Genomic DNA, 16071 nt, shown 5'->3' on the forward strand with positions numbered 1-16071 from the left:
ACATGCTATTTACTTTCAAACAATGTCTTTGGTTGTTAATGATATGGATGGCCTCTGACCTCTTTTTGTCCTAAACCTTTACATTTCTCTGAAAACTTCAAAATCTTCAGACAATGAAATAATACCATTCAGATTTTCACTCCATTGTTTATCAACCTTTTCCAGCTGGCTGAGAAATTCTGGGAGTTGTAGTCCATGCATCCTAAAATGCTAAGGCTGGGAAACACTGCCTCATGTTATATTTGGAAATGATTCCATGTCAACCTGATATAGAAAGGCAATGGAACAAGCACCAGATTTATGTTTCTTTTCTCCCCAGCTTTGCCCTGCCAACACAGCCAGTTTCAAGCAACATCAGTGTGCCAGTTTCAATGCCAAGGCCTTTGGGAAACACTATTATCATTGGATGCCACTCTACCCAGGTTTGCCTTTGCTAAATTACTAAGCAGAAACTATAGATCAAAAGACAAGGAGATAAGAGGGTTTGCAAGACTGTGAAGGTTGAAGACAGCAAATGTTTATTCCCAGAAAACAAGAAAACATTGCCATTTTAAATAGCAAGATACATTGTAGTGTGAGCTTTTATTGACTAAATCATACTGAGATGCAGCAAGCATATTTAATGTGCAGATAACATGGATATAGAGAAAAAAGGTAAATGATGTACGAGAAAAGCTACTTATTTCCTATTCCTGTTTCCTACAAAGAGGAAAAGGTTTAATTTGCAACAGCAGTTATATCTGGCAACATTATATTTCTATCTCAATTATTTTAATTTGGGATACTAGCTTTCCTCAAGATATTCAGATATCTGAATTTCAACTACTAAAATTCTCAATTATGACCATGTGGTTAAGGGATTCCAAGAAGTCACAAATCAAGGAGATATTTGGATTGGGGAAGACAGAACTGTATTTGATTGAGTATTCTCTAGCCAGGAAGATATGTTATCAAGTAACTGTGGTTAAAGTTCATTTTCATGTGGTCAAAAGTAAATGACTAGATGCTGGTTCTGGCCATTATGAAAACAAGCAAAAAAAGAGATGGAAGCAATAGCTCCCACTCAAAGGAGAATTTATTCTAGCTCTTTACAAAGAGCAGGCAAGAGAAAGAGACCTAAGAAACGTGAACACTGTTCTGTACCAGCCTACTACTGGCCCTGCAGAAAAGGTAGGGACAACCCCTTTACAAGAAGGCAAGAGGCTGGAACTGAGCCTGCCAAATTTATTAACATAAAACAGAGCAAAACAGAGCAAACACGAACCATGAAACAGGAGCTATTCAAATGGTTGCCTTCAGCAAACCAGCCCTCCCACACATTCCCCTTTTAAACAGTTCAGGGCGTGGCTTCTCTCTGCCTCCTTCCGAGGTGCCCCATTGCCTTCCTCTGTTTACTCCTGATTGACAGCCTCCTGCGTCGGGCGTCCTTGAACAGGGCCAGCTGTGGGTCATCTTCATCCACGCTGTCAGGCTCACACAGCTGGGTCTGCGTCGTAACCAGATGGGTGGGGCCTGGCTGAGGGCTATCCTCAGCAAGCTCTCCAACACCCCCCTCCTCCTCCTCTGAATCGTCCGACCCAACTGCCGAACCCACAGGCTGACCCTGAATCACAACAAACACTGATTATTATAAATAGAGCTTGCATTTAATACACAGCAGTCACTGGAATGATTCTTTCAAAAGGGCTTCTTAGGTTTTCTGCAGTAACAACTGCTTGCCAGAATGGCTGAATTCTTGTGTGCCTATTTAACTTTATTTTAGCCAGCTCAGAAGAAGCCTGAAAATTGCTGCTATAGATGAAGTAGGGCCATGGAATTGAGAGCCATAATGAAACCATAGACCAGTGGTTCCCAACCTTTTCTATACCCTGCACCCCTAGAACGTTTCTGATATATTCTTGCACCCCTTACAAAAGTTTGAAATAACGGCAAAGAATTATGTGTATATACTATAATTTTGAAAACACAAGTTTTCGCACCCCCTGGAATATCGTCTTACACCCCCAGGGGGTGCGAGCGCCCCTGGTTGGGAATCCCTGCCGTAGACTTTAAGAACACCAGGTTTCCTTCAAATAGGAAGGGGCAACACTCTAGTCATCTCCCCCAGCCCCCAATCATTTTGTATTGAAATTCAGTAGCAAGATGGCCAATTTTCAGCAGCATGGGTTTTCTATGACCTGATTCCCCATTAAGAGTGAAAATAGGAGCAAGTTACATTTGAAAGGGAAACTTACCATTTCAGCTTTAAGTCCTTCCTCTGGTCAGAATTTTTTTTTATTATTTATTTATTTAAATTTATATACCGCCCTATTCCCGTAGGACTCAGGGCGGTTTACAGGGAAAATTAAAAGTTAAAATAGTTGATCTTTGGCCATTTTACTGGCAAACTTTGACAATCTAATTTCAAAACATATTTTAGGTTTTTAGGAAGATTGTTAAATGTGGAAATAGGAGTTGTTTGCTGCGAGGCTCACTCTTATATACTCCAAAGAGTAAAAAGAGATCTAATCTAAAGAAAATCTAATCTAAAGTGACCTCACGCATGAAGGAATAGTATTCTATGGCTTTCCACTGTTTAAGGCAGCAATTTGCAAATTGCTTACGTCCGTTTTAGTCAGGTTCTAGTTTACATCAGAAGATAAGTACATTGTATATGCTTCTACTAGCAAGAGATCTCAGGTAAGTTTTTTTTTAAAATAGCCATGATTTTTTTAGAATTATTTAATTCTGAATTGGAAAAATTTGTAATTTGCTAGGCTAGGTTATTGAATAACCCAACGGTACTTTTCAAAAAGGGAGGCGGTGGCTCAGTGGGTTAGGACGCTGAGCTTGTTGATCAGAAGGTCGGCAGTTTGGCGGGTCGAATCCCAAGTGCCGCGTAACAGAGTGAGCGCCTGTTACTCGTCCCAGCTTCTGCCAACCTAGCAGTTCGAAAGCACATAAAAAATGCAAGTAGAAAAATAGGGACCACTATGGTGGGAAGGTAACAGCGTTCCGTGCGCCTTTGGCATCTAGTCATGCCAGCCACATGACCACGGAAGACGTCCTCGGACAAGCGCTGGCTCTTCAGCTTTGAAACGGAGATGAGCACCGGCCCCTAGAGTTGGAAACGACTAGCACGCATGTGCGGGGGAACCTTTATTTAATCCCATTTTAATCCCATTTATATCCCGCCCTTCTCCGAAGACTCAGGGCGGCTTACAATCTAAGCACAAATCAAATGTGCTTAGCAATAGCCTTCATTCTATGTATATGCCTGCTTATTAGGGCTTTCGCCCCCCCCCCCAGTGGCATTATTACAAGGTCAGCTTCTGTGTTTGCCATGCGTTTCTGAAGTGGTTGTTTTGTTTCTCCAAAGATGCCATCTATATTAAAATTGAACAGCCCTCTCTCAACAGAGGGGGAGGGATACAACTCCACCTATCTCCTGTCTGCAGCACAATCCTTTCAGATGACCAAGAAGGTACCACATCCATTTGCACTCTGATTCAGGTGACCCTGAGAGTACACATACACCCCCAAGTGGTTTCAATGACCTTCAGAGAATTAATGACCCGATCACAGCTAAGAATATAAATCTTTCCATTCCCTATCATTCAGCCAGAACCAAAGAAGCTTCTTGGATGAGAAGTGAAACATTTTTCAAGAAAAAAAACAACAAAGTCCAGTTGCCTTTTGAAAAGCATCTTTGGGAGAACCACAATCTAGATGATTGAGAATCTCCATGGACATATTGCTGAATAACAACTCATAGCAGTCACAATAAGAATAGACAATGGTGATGATGGCTAGGAGGGTCCAAATTCCCATTCTTTATTTGATTTTTAACGTCTTCTTGTATATAAGTCTCTTGACCCAAATTTTCACACACACCCTGTTTCCTTTTCTCCTGTGCTTTTCTGTAGATGATTACACCAGCATCTCTAACAGGCCCTGTGATCTCCAGTGTACTTCCAGGAGTGGGGAGAGACAACTCATGGCACAAGCCCAGGATGGCACATCGTGCAAGGATAGGGCTTACCAAGGAGTCTGTATCAGTGGGAAGTGTGAGGTACAACTTTGGTCAAAGGAGCTGCTTTTTAGATTTATAGTTGATCCAAAGGAATATTTTCCCAGACTCCTACTGTGGTAGGACGACTCTTATCTTTGAGATGTATGAGCTCAGCTGGCCAAATCTGTTGGCCAGATCTATTGGGAAACAATAAGGGTACACAAGAATAGTCTGCTAGAACAGACCAAAAGCCTCCTATTTTAACATCTGTTTCAAGCTAGAGGCCTTAGGGAAATCAAGAAAGGTAATACAGGAGTGGGGAGAGACAACTCATGGCACAAGCCCAGGATGGCATGTAAGCTGGTGTTGAGATGTAACTTCCATTTCACTTTTAAGGCATCTATTTTTGCATTAATGTGTCTAATATATACCACATCAATACTTTTCTTTGTCTGATGATGCTTTCATCTACTTTAACAAATCACTGAATTCTATTCTGATTAGAAAGAATGTTTCTCAGTCTGTGCATAATTTTTTGTGCCACTTTAAAAATCTCTAAATGAAGGAAGATGAAATTGTCAAGGTCTGTTTCGTGAAGTGAGAGAAGAAGAGCCATGGAGCATTATGCTGTGCTAAAACCACATTCCAAAATGAGAATCTAAATTTTGAGGAAGGGAAATGGAGCAGAGAAAAGAACCAAGCTTTAAAGAATATATATATATATATATATATATATATATATATATATATATATATATATATATATATATATATATATATATATATATATATATATATATATATAAAAAAAGAAATATTGCTATACACATCAGTTGAGGGGAAAAACCAAAGAGCTTGATCCAAAAGCTGAAGAGTCAAAGTGGGCTTTTAAGCATGGATCTATAGGTAAGAATTTCAAACTGGCCTTTCCTTTTTCTCCTAGCCAATAGGGTGTGATGGCAGCCTTTACTCTTCCCAGGTGATGGATCGATGCCGGGTATGTGGAGGAGACGGAAGTACTTGCTACCGAGTTTCAGGCAGTTTCCGAAAGGGGATCTCACAGTTAGGTACACTTTGCTAACAGCACTGAGCTGTTTTGTATTACGCTTTGTGACCCTCTTGCTTCTGATTAGACAATTCAGTCAGTTTGGTGTAGTGGTGAAGGTGCTTGCTTAGGAACCAGGAAATGGTGAGTTGTAGTCCTGCCGTAGGCATGAAAGCTGGTTGGGTGCCTTTAGGCCAGCCACTCTCCCTCAGCCCAACCCACCTCACAGGAGTATTGTTGTTGTGGGAAAAATAGGAGGAGGAAGAAATATTAGATACATTTGCCGCCTTGAGTTATTTATAAAAATAATAAAAGCAGGATGAAAATCTAGTAAATAAATACATTTAGCCTGAGGCTAATACAAGAAAAAGAGAGAAAGAAAAACTGCAAATGTATAGTATTGCTTAATACCAAAGACTTGTGAAGGATATTGAACCCATCTGATCCTTTATGTTGGAGTCTGAGACTGAATTGGGCATCTTTTTAGAGCAGAATGATAATGTGCAGTACATTGCCGTAGCCATATGATATGGCACTGTTGAATTCCATTTGCATATTTATCCTTTCATACTGCGCCTAAAACGTATCACAGACAAAAGCATATGGAATAGAAACCTCCAATGAAAAAGCAGGAGACAGAGAAAAGTTCAGTGTCTCTTGTGAGGTCATTTTCTTTCATGAAAAGTAGCTAATGTCATTTTGTAATGGGGAATAGTTCAGATAAATAACTTTCTAAATATTGCTGAACAACAATTTCTGCTGTTTCATTGTCATTAGCCATAAATAATGAACTTACAGGGAAGTGTGGTTCAATACACTTGGGAGGCTCGAAACTCTTCATGTTATAAATATTTTCAATTGAGGTTGCACAATAGAAGTTCAGTTCTATTTTTAAATTAATTAAGATTATATTGTGCATGTGGCATCTTTGTATTTTTAAAAGCAAGTAATGAATTGGTTGAATGAGGGATTATTAAATAAGCTATAAGAGAGAATGAATTGAAGAAAATAAACAGAGGCCAGGAAGATGAATCAGAAAGCAATGCATACATTTGAAGCTGTATTGTTGCAGTCCCATGCATTTCTTTCTGAGAAGAAATGAAAAATGTCAAATTGGAAAATCTATATAACTATCAGGCTCTGCACAAAATATTCCACATGCAGAGTCACAGATACTGTACTTGATAACCTTGCAACAGCTCTTTTAGAGAATTGAAAAGAGCTGCTTTTCAGAATAAGATGTGTGGCATATAAATTTAATAAATAAATAGTTCTTTCCTTTGGTGAAGCCAAGCAACTGGGGCTCTTGGTTAACTCAGATAACAGCCTCAAAAATGCTGGCTCCTCCAAACATTATCAGAATACTGAATGAGGATTGAGCACCATACTTCATTTTGATTAAAAGAAGTAAAACTTTTTATCTAGATATGTTTTAAATGGACAGAAAGCCCCTCATTATTTATATCAGCCCACAAATACCCACGGTGTTTTGTTATATCATTTATTGCTCTCCCAATGGCTTGGATTTAGATCATGTTCTGCCTTGACTGATCAGGGTGGGCTGTGTCCTTCAAAGCAGCCTTAATGAATAATAATAATAATAATAATAATAATAATAATAATAATAATAATAATAATAATAATAATAATAATAATAATAATAATAATAAAAAATAACTATCCCAGGTCCTTGGTAAGGACTCAATAGGTAGACAAAAATGCCAAATCCAGTCTGAACATCTGGCTGACTGTGCAATGAATAACAACAACAACAACAACAACAACAATAATAATAATAATGATAATGATAAAAGTTGGAAGGGATCTTGGAGATCATCTAGTCCAACCCCCTGCTCAGGCAGGAAACCCTATATCAGGGGTGTCAAACTGCTGGCCTGCGGGCCGGATACGTCATGTGGAAGCGGTGTCCACCCCATCGCTGACAATTGCAAAACTGTCCCAATACGTTGCGTGATATCACGTGATGTCACAGGTTTGACATGTCTGCCCTATACCATTTCAGCCAAATGGCTGTCCAGTCTCTTCTTAAAAACTTCCAGCGTTGAGCATTCACCGTTTCTGGAGGCAGGTTGTTCCACTGATTAATTGTTCTAACTGTCAGGAAGTTTCTCCTTAGTTCTAGGTTGCTTCTCTCCTTGATTAGTTTCCATCCTTTGCTTCTTGTCCTGCCCTCAGGCGCTTTGGAGGATAGCTTGACTCCCTCTTCTTTGTGGCAACCTCTGAGATATTGGAATACTGCCTGAGGGAAAGTAGTAATGACTTCCCAGTTCCTGATCTTTGTACTTCAAGCTCTCATATAATTAGAAGAACAGAGATGTGTTTAGCATGTGTCCTGATTCCAGGGATGAAAAAAAATACAACCATCAATCCTTTTTATTACTGTAAGTGGAGAGGAGAGCTAGTTGTCCTCCTTCACCGAGGCAATCCACATGTCTTGGGCCAGTGCTTGGAAATCTTGTGGATTGAGCTGACCCTGAACTGTAATTAGTAAGGTTTTTTTGAGGGAGAGAATGCATGTTAATGTGCATTGTCATTAGGCATTCACATAGAGCAGAGGTGGGGAACAATGGCCTTTTTATGACTTGTGAACTTTAGGATTTAGGATTTATTAAATTTATTTATTTATTTTATTTTATTTTTTATTACATTTATATCCCGCCCTTCTCCGAAGACTCAGGGCGGCTTACAAGCTTAGCAGTAGCCTTCATTCTATGTATATGCCTGCTTATTAGGGCTTTCACACACACACCCCAAGCGGCATTATTACAAAGTCAGCTTATTGCCCCCAACAATCTGGGTCCTCATTTTACCTACCTCGGAAGGATGGAAGGCTGCCCTTCTCCCTAAGGACTCAGGGCGGCTCACAACAATAAAAATTAAGAGACATAAAATACAAAAATTAAGAAAGAATTAAACAATGGATATAAGAAATACGGGACAATTTACACAATAAAAACCAAATTAAAAAACCATGGTCAGTCCAGGCCCGCTTGTTGGAACAACCATGTCTTAAGGTCACGGCGGAAGGATCAAAGGTCAGGGGCCGTCCGCAGCTCTGGAGGCAGTTCATTCCAGAGGGTCGGCGCGCCCACAGAGAAGGCTCTCCCCCTGGGGGTCGCCAGATGGTATTGCCTGGCTAACGGAACCTGGCTCAGGAATTCTGGGAGTTGAAGTCCACAAGTCATAAAGGGGCCATCATTCCCCACCTCTGAGATTGAGGGATGTGTCAGTCTGGTGGAGAGCTGCAAGGGTTCCAGTTTACCTTCTGATAAATCTCCAGCTACAGAGAGGAAGTTTTGTAATAATATGGAGTAACATATCAAAATAATCTCTCTGCATGTTTTTTCTGACCAAATCTAACATAATGATAACAGTATTACCCTGTTGTTATTTTTTAAAGAATTGAGACTGTGTATAATTAAAAGCTTTAAAACATTGTATATTTTGCAGGTATATAAAATATTTTGAATGAAACAAGCATATTTATCATAAATAGACCCGATGCCCTCCAGATGTATTAAAATTGTAATTCCCCAAAGGCCAAGCTCTATAAGAATGCAGAGAATCTCATTCCCTGTACATCTGGAGATAAACTGAGGAGATTATCTGTAACTCTCTGCTGAGTATAATGCATGCAGTAGTCCAGACATTCTCCACATTCTCAGTGAGTTAGCTGCTATGGCAAAACCGAAAGAAAAAAAACTGCTTTGTAGAAAAAAGATCTGTTCATCTGATTTTTGTTTTCTGGTTTTTCTATATTTCTCACTTCCCAGGATATGTATTTATCACCAACATTCCTGCTGGTGCTACAGATATACTCATCATTGAACGAAGGAAGACAGAGAATATCTTGGGTAAGCAATCTATATCAGTATTACACTAATTAACCTATAAAAAATCTGGGCAAGCAATGAAATAGAATGTTGTTCCAGTGCACAGTTATCTAACAGGTCAAAAAAGAGTATGCTTAGGGGACTTCGTATTTTATTTATTTACTCATTTAATGCATGTAACTTCCAACTGCATGCAACGGAACAATGAAGTGGAATGTTCTTTTAGTGCCAGGTTACCTAACAGGTCAAAAAAGATCCACAACATAACCCTAGGCTGCTCACAAACAACAATAAAATCAATAAAGAACATAAAAACTAACAAAGAAACTCCCAGTGCCCCCAACTACATCCCCATATATCCATAACTAAGTTTTCTGAGCTTCAACCTCATACATCAGATACTCAATGGTTCTAGAAAAAGCCAGGTCTTTGAGGTTTTTTTGGAAGGGTAGGACAGTAGGGGAGTCTGTTGAATCTCAGTGGGAACCAAAAAGGCAAGGAGTGGCTACCAAGAAGGCATACTTCTTAGGTCCTGCTGGATAGCAACATTTAAGCGAAGGGACCTGGATTCTTCCCACCTTATCAGGCACAGCAGAATGGGCAGATTGCCTTGGAGAGGATCTGTGCATTCTGGCTTTAAAGGTAATAACCACCATGAATTCCACCTAGAAAGAAACAGCTCCAGCAGTGGCATAACATATGTCACTAAAAGAGATACTCCAAGTCCCACTTCATTCCAGACCTGTTGTAATTTTTGGATGTTCTTCAAAGACAGTCCCATGGAGAATGGGTTGTTATGTATGCACATGTCCCTTAAAACAGCATTTCTCAGTCTCAGCAATATTAAGATATGTGGGCTTCAACTCCCAAAATTCCCCAGCTAGCATAAAGCTCACACATCTTAAAATTGTTAGGTTGAGAAACACTGCCTTAAAGGATTTTCAGACAGTTAAATTGATCGACCCAAAGCATGTAAATATAACTCTCCAATCTTCAGAAGTACAGTATAACAGAGGATTAAAGCAATGCAATTATAGAATTTTTATGGACGTGTTTTCACTTCATAAATAAGCTGCTTTTGAATGTGACTTGACTAGCTTTTTATTCAAGATAACACCATTTTTCAAACTCCTGTAGTCTGCATCAATGTTTTACAATCCCAAAGTTAACCTAGACATGTGATATTTCTTGATGAAAATTTATGGAGGATGGGTGAAGGAGGTGAAGTATATAATGGGGATGCCATTAGGTAGTATGCTCATCCAGACTCCCAAAATGTGTAGCCCATGTGGGACCCTTCTTGGCAATATATCAAATATTGATCAGATGTATTTAGCAAAATTTTAGCAATAACTACGTACAGCAATAACTGCCAGCAGTTTGGCAGTTTGAGTCTTACTGGCTTAAGGTTGACTCAGCCTTCCATCTTCCAAGGTCGGTAAAATAAAGATCCAGTTGTTGGGGGCAGCATGCTGACTCTGTGAACTGCTTAGAGAGGGCTGTGAGGTGGTATATAAGTCTAAGTCCTATTGCTATTAAAACAGAGTAGTTCGGAAGTAACATATATTCCATACACATAGAAAGATTTTGAGTGTAATTTCCAGCATCTGGCAATACTTTTGCTTAATACATTGGCAGACTTTATATTTATTGGCCTGGCACCAACTTGCAAGACTGCAGAACTATGTAGGTCCTTTTTCTTCTTCTGAGATGTTGATGGGGATCCCTTTATTGACAGACTATAGGAGTTCCACGGTCCTTCTTTGGTGTCCCCTTTGTCTAGCTCCATGTGCTTTTACTTGGGGAAATTGGTGGCAATGAGAACCATTATGCTGTGCAAGCTATTGTGGGTCTTCTCTTGAAATGCCACTAATGGATTACACTACACCCACATGCTCCAGTCGTTATGAGTCCACTTCTTCACAGGGAAGAGGTCAGGATATAAACCCCAATATGCACCTTAAGAAGAGTGCTCTTGAGATCAACAAATAGGCTAAGAAACATTGTGGAACTACAGTACTAGAACTTGGATGTTAGCATCTTGATGACCACCAGGTAGCTGCAGGGAGTGGCAGTAAACTCATTCTTTTTGCTAGCATCTACTGGTTTTTGCAACTCAGATCTGTTAAACTTAAACCAGTGGAAATCCTCTTGGGCTGGATTGAGTCATTTGGCTTCCAGTTGTGCATATCTAAATTAATATTTGCACACTAGATGTGTTTCATTCTCATTTTGTTTATGTTTCCCTGGTAGCTCTGGCTGATGATTTGGGGCATTTCTTCTTCAATGGAAATTCTGCTATTGACAATCCACAGAATTTTAGAGTGGCTGGCACCGTGTTCAAATACCGCCGCCCTTCCAATCTACATTCAGATGGTCTGGAATACATTATTGCACAAGGTCCCACCAATCAGTCTCTCAACGTCATGGTAAATAAGGCAAACTACTGTCTGACTATTTCTTACTACATTTTGCAAGCATCTGGCAGTTAAATAGAACCAGATATCTAATCTAAAATGCAAGATCATTAAACATTTCAAAATTGAATTAACTTCAGACAGGCTAAATCTGTTTTAATCTAAAATCGTCTGGTTTTTGGACTAGGTTTTCACAGCAATTACACCATGTCTGAGTATATTTCAACTGATCTAATAAATAATCAGTGCCTTGTCTCTAAATTAGCACCTGCAAATAATGTTTTTTCTGGATTTCAGTCTCTCTGAAGCTTAGCATATTTACCTCCTCCAGGCTTATTTCAGACTAGAGAAAGGGGTAACAGCCACGGGGTAGGAGAAGAGAAAGCAAGGAACAGTAATGGATAGGGAGTAAAACTGGCTTATTTTAATTGATTATGAGCCATCAAGTCATTTTCAACTTCTAGCAACCACTTAGATAGATTTTCTCCATGACTATCAGTCCTTAACCTGTTCTTTCAAGTCTCTCAACGGTGCACTTATCACCATTGCAATGGAGTCCATTCGCCTTGCTGCTAGTCATCCTCTTCTTCTTCTCTTTACTTCCACCTTTCCCAGCATTAGAGCCTTTTCCAGGGAATTGGGTCTTTGCATAATGTGTCTGAAATAAGATAATCTTAGCTTAGTCAAGGGTTATTTTTAGGGGTTTATCATTGGCTACACTTTCTTTTTGAGAAAGTTCACTACTGCCTCCTCCTACATAGTCCCATCTGAAATTAGGTGTATGAGAATCTACACATTTTCTTCATATTTTAAAAAAACATTTTGTTCCATCCCGTTTCTGCCACAACTTATTAATTTGCACAAAAATGTATAATGACTGGAAAAAAATCATGTCAAACAGCACAATTAAATACTTCTCAGGTACATTCAGGATAATTTCTTCACCTGTTTTAAACTTGTATGTACTAATTCTCTTACACTTAGTTTTTCCAATCAACAACAAATAATAGGTATGTTTAACGGGCCAACTCCTGCCCCTTTCATGATTTCAAATTTTTCAGCACACAAACTTTCTTTTATTTCAAATAAACCACCCTTGCTGTTAGATGATTATATTTCTTCTACTTCATGTCATAAATGCTTTTTAGGCTCACAGAGATTGGCTCAACAGCCACGGTACATCATAATTCCTTCCCCCCCCCCTTTCTTTTTTATTACTAGCAAAACAAGACAAGCTTTTAGTATCATTTTCAGGCACAGAGAACAATTCAGGCAGTATTTTTTACAACAGCCAAGAAAGCTGGACTTATTTTTGCCCATTCTCTTGATTCTCTACAATCTTTTTGTAAAGTGGAGGGAAAGTAATAATACAAATGCTTGGTTTATGCACAGCTGCCAAGAACTTTAAAGTTAACAATGTTCAGCCAACAGTGTTACCTAATAGTAATTAGGTCCCTACCTAGAATTAAACAAAGGCTGACTGGCATTCTCTCTCAAGCTGGCAAGACTTGATCCATTTCTCAATGTCTTGTTCCCTGTCTTCCTGATCCATGGAAGACATCTATTTTGAGTAGAAATATTCCTTTGGCACCACTTCTTCTGGTCTTTGGGCTAGTGGAATCAATATGTCTTCAATAGTTCAACACTCCTAGTCTGTCTTAGGATCAACAGAAATTGATTTTTTTTTCTTTACCCCAAAAATTTCTCTTTAGCTCTCTAAATATAACAGTTCCCCACTTGCCTGATTTAAATTCACAGGAAGTTCCAGTAAGAAGAGCTGCCACCTCCTCAGTTTCCAGCTTCTACTACTACTGCAAGCTCATGTGAAGAATCTTAGGCTGTGACATGTTATCGCAATTTAGATCAGGAGTAGGCAGTTTTACTTTTATGAACATATTCGGATTTTAAAGCATGGGTTCTAATAACTTCATGTTCATATAATCAGAAGTAATTTCAGCTCAACCTATCCAAGGGTAAAATTGTAATAATCGGATGGAGAGCAAGACTTATAGGAAATGTTTAGAGGGAATTGTGCTGTTTTTAGATAGAAAATGCAAAGGGCCAGAATGATGCTCCTATGTCTTGCCAAAGTTTGAAATTCACCTCATTATATCCAAACAAACCTTGATGACTACCAGAACTTCCTCTCTCAGATATTGTTGCGGGGAATTTAAGAGGGTGCTTACCTGGCTTGGGAATAGGAATTATCGTATGGTGTGTTCATTCTTGGATCTGTTCCTGATTTCTTCTTCCATAGGGATTTTTAGGAAAGCAAAATTTGGGAGAACAAATAGAGATGATAAAAATGGTATCTTCAAAGAGGTGCTCTGAGAGTTCACTTTTTGATTTGAAATCTAGTAGATTTGGGGGCTATGAAACCTTCTGAGTAGATGTGCAAAATGTTTCAAGGTTGAAATACATTTGTTTTTTTTTAAACCCTATTTTACTAGAAAGGCTGCTCCAAACTTTGTGGAAATGTTCCAGACTCACAACAACATTGGACTTCCAATCATTTTGCACATGGCTACATCTGATTACTATATACAGTTGCTATGTGAAGAGTCTTTCTCAGAGTTCTTTGGACTATAGTAGAGTCTTGCACAATTTAAAAGTGAGAGTAAGCTTGGTTATTTTTTTTCTTTTTGTTAAAAGTACTACAATTTCAATGGAAAAATGCCACATGTAACATATGACTACACTGTGCCCAGAGCATTGTCACCAGCTGTTCAGACAGTTCCGCCATCCATCAAGATGCCCCTCTATCTTCACTTACCAGAGCCTAGCCAAAATTACCAAGATGCAGTTTCATCCATTTCTCAAGATTTCAATGCTTCTTGGGTTTCTGTCACAGAGATGACAGACAACACAGAAGAAGAACGTGGGGGCATGTCTTTCAATAGCCAGAACTTCTTCCCAAGTAACTCCACTCCCCAAGGTAAAGAATGGGGCTGGAAGCATGGGCCACAGGAGGACAATCTCAACTTTCAATTCCAACAACTTTATCATACAAGTGAAACAAGTGAAGATGAAGAAGTGACAGTTGAGAAAGAAGCAGATCTGGGTCAGTATCCTTTCATAGCTTATTTAATCAATCATTTACAATACAAGGTGGATGGGGATTGGTTGGTGAGATGTGTTTCAAGGGCTCCACAGAAACAACTCAGAGTGTTGCTTGCCCTGTACATGTTCTTAACTATGCAACCCTTTGTACTTTTCCATATTCAGGGTTCTTATTTGGAGATGGAAAACTAAAAGGTGGGATTCTTTTTGATAGTCCCATTTTTGACTGGAAAAAACAAACATGTTTATGTGGAATACTAACATTTTCAAAAATTTAATACTGAAATTTAATTCTCATCATGACTTCAGTGCAGCGTATCTTGATCTAAATCAATGTAAATCTTCTTCGTGTGCCATATCCATTATAGGACGTTGGCGATCATGTTGGCAATCCTATTTTTATCAGCAGCTGCCTGAAAAAGTGCTGCTGAGTTTTGTCCAAACCAGTCCCTTAGATTTTGAAGCCTTGATGTTCTTCTTCTGCCTGGACCTCGTTTGCCTTCAATCTTTCCCTGGAGGATTAAATGGAGTATGCCGTATTTTTCTGGGTGTCGCATCACATATCTGAAATATTCTAACTTTCATTTTTTAATTGTTTTGATGATTTCCCTTGGCTTTCCCAGGCAGCTTACCACCTCCTCATTTTTGATCTTGTCAACCTAGCTTATAGGTAACAGCTGCCTGTAAATCCACATTTCAAATGCTTCTAGTCTCTTCAGGTGGTCTTCTGTCAGAGACCAATTCTCTACTCCATAGAATAGGATAGAAAAAATATAACATCTGACAAGCCTGATTTCTGATCTTAGGCTTATGTTGTGACTGCAGAAGACCTTTTTCATTTTGAAGAATGCTGTTCAAACTTTCTGTATCCTTGTCTTTACTTCAGTGGTCATGTCCCAGCTTTCATGTAAATTACAACCGAGGTGCGTGATCCTTTCAACTTTTTCTAATGGCATTCCTTCTGAATTTATTGGTGGTAAATTAACGGGTTGTTTGCTGACGATCATGATCTTGGTTTTCGAGGTGTTAAGCTTCAAGCCGTATTTTTCAGATATTACTGTGACTCTGTTGATGAGGAGCTGAAGGTCTTCATGCTTACTGGCAAGCAGAACTGTATCGTCAGCATATCTTAAATGGTTGATCCAAACCCATTTACTTTGATGCCAGCATCAATGTTCTCCACTGCCTCGTTGAAGATTGACTCAGAGTAGATATTGAACAACAATGGAGACAGAATACATCTCTGTCTGACCCCTCTTCATATTTCTGCATCAGCTGAGTATTTTTGGCCTAGTCTGACATTTGCTACCTGATGCCAATATAGATTGTTTATGATTTGGATGTCTTTGTCATCTAGTCCCACTTGTTTCAGGATTTCTAATAGTTTGTTGTGTCTTATTTTATCAAATGCTTTTTCAAAATCAATGAAGCACATGTAAAAACTGTGATTGACATCTCTACAATGCTGTACAAGAACGACTGCTGAATAGTGCATCTTGTGTACCAAGATTGTTTCTGAGACCAAATTGTGTGTTACCTAGATGCTCCTCAATTTTGTTGTATATTCTTGTGTGAATTATTCTCAGGAATATTTTCAGGGCATGACTCATTAAGCTTATTGTTCTGTATTAAGTAGACATCTTTGCATTTATTGGGGGGGGATTGTCACAAAGGTTGATTTTAGCCAATCATTTGATATCTTTA

The 16071-nt window shown here is 39.0% G+C and overlaps 1 protein-coding gene across 1 annotated transcript in view; it reads left to right on the top strand.

Moving 5' to 3' along the window:
- Nucleotides 1–16071, top strand: part of LOC308666508 (ADAMTS-like protein 2) — a gene marked incomplete at both ends in the record, with an annotated part of 66755 nt that overhangs the window by 30551 nt on the left and 20133 nt on the right. The window contains 6 exons of the mRNA XM_081325374.1: nt 320–422; nt 3906–4051; nt 4935–5058; nt 8831–8911; nt 11144–11319; nt 13960–14368. Of these exons, the coding sequence (XP_081181500.1) occupies nt 320–422; nt 3906–4051; nt 4935–5058; nt 8831–8911; nt 11144–11319; nt 13960–14368 (1039 nt within the window). The remainder of the gene's footprint in view (nt 1–319; nt 423–3905; nt 4052–4934; nt 5059–8830; nt 8912–11143; nt 11320–13959; nt 14369–16071) is intronic.

The sequence above is a fragment of the Vipera berus genome (assembly GCF_964194415.1).
Source record: "Vipera berus genome assembly, chromosome: 3".
NCBI classification, from domain to species: domain Eukaryota; kingdom Metazoa; phylum Chordata; class Lepidosauria; order Squamata; family Viperidae; genus Vipera; species Vipera berus.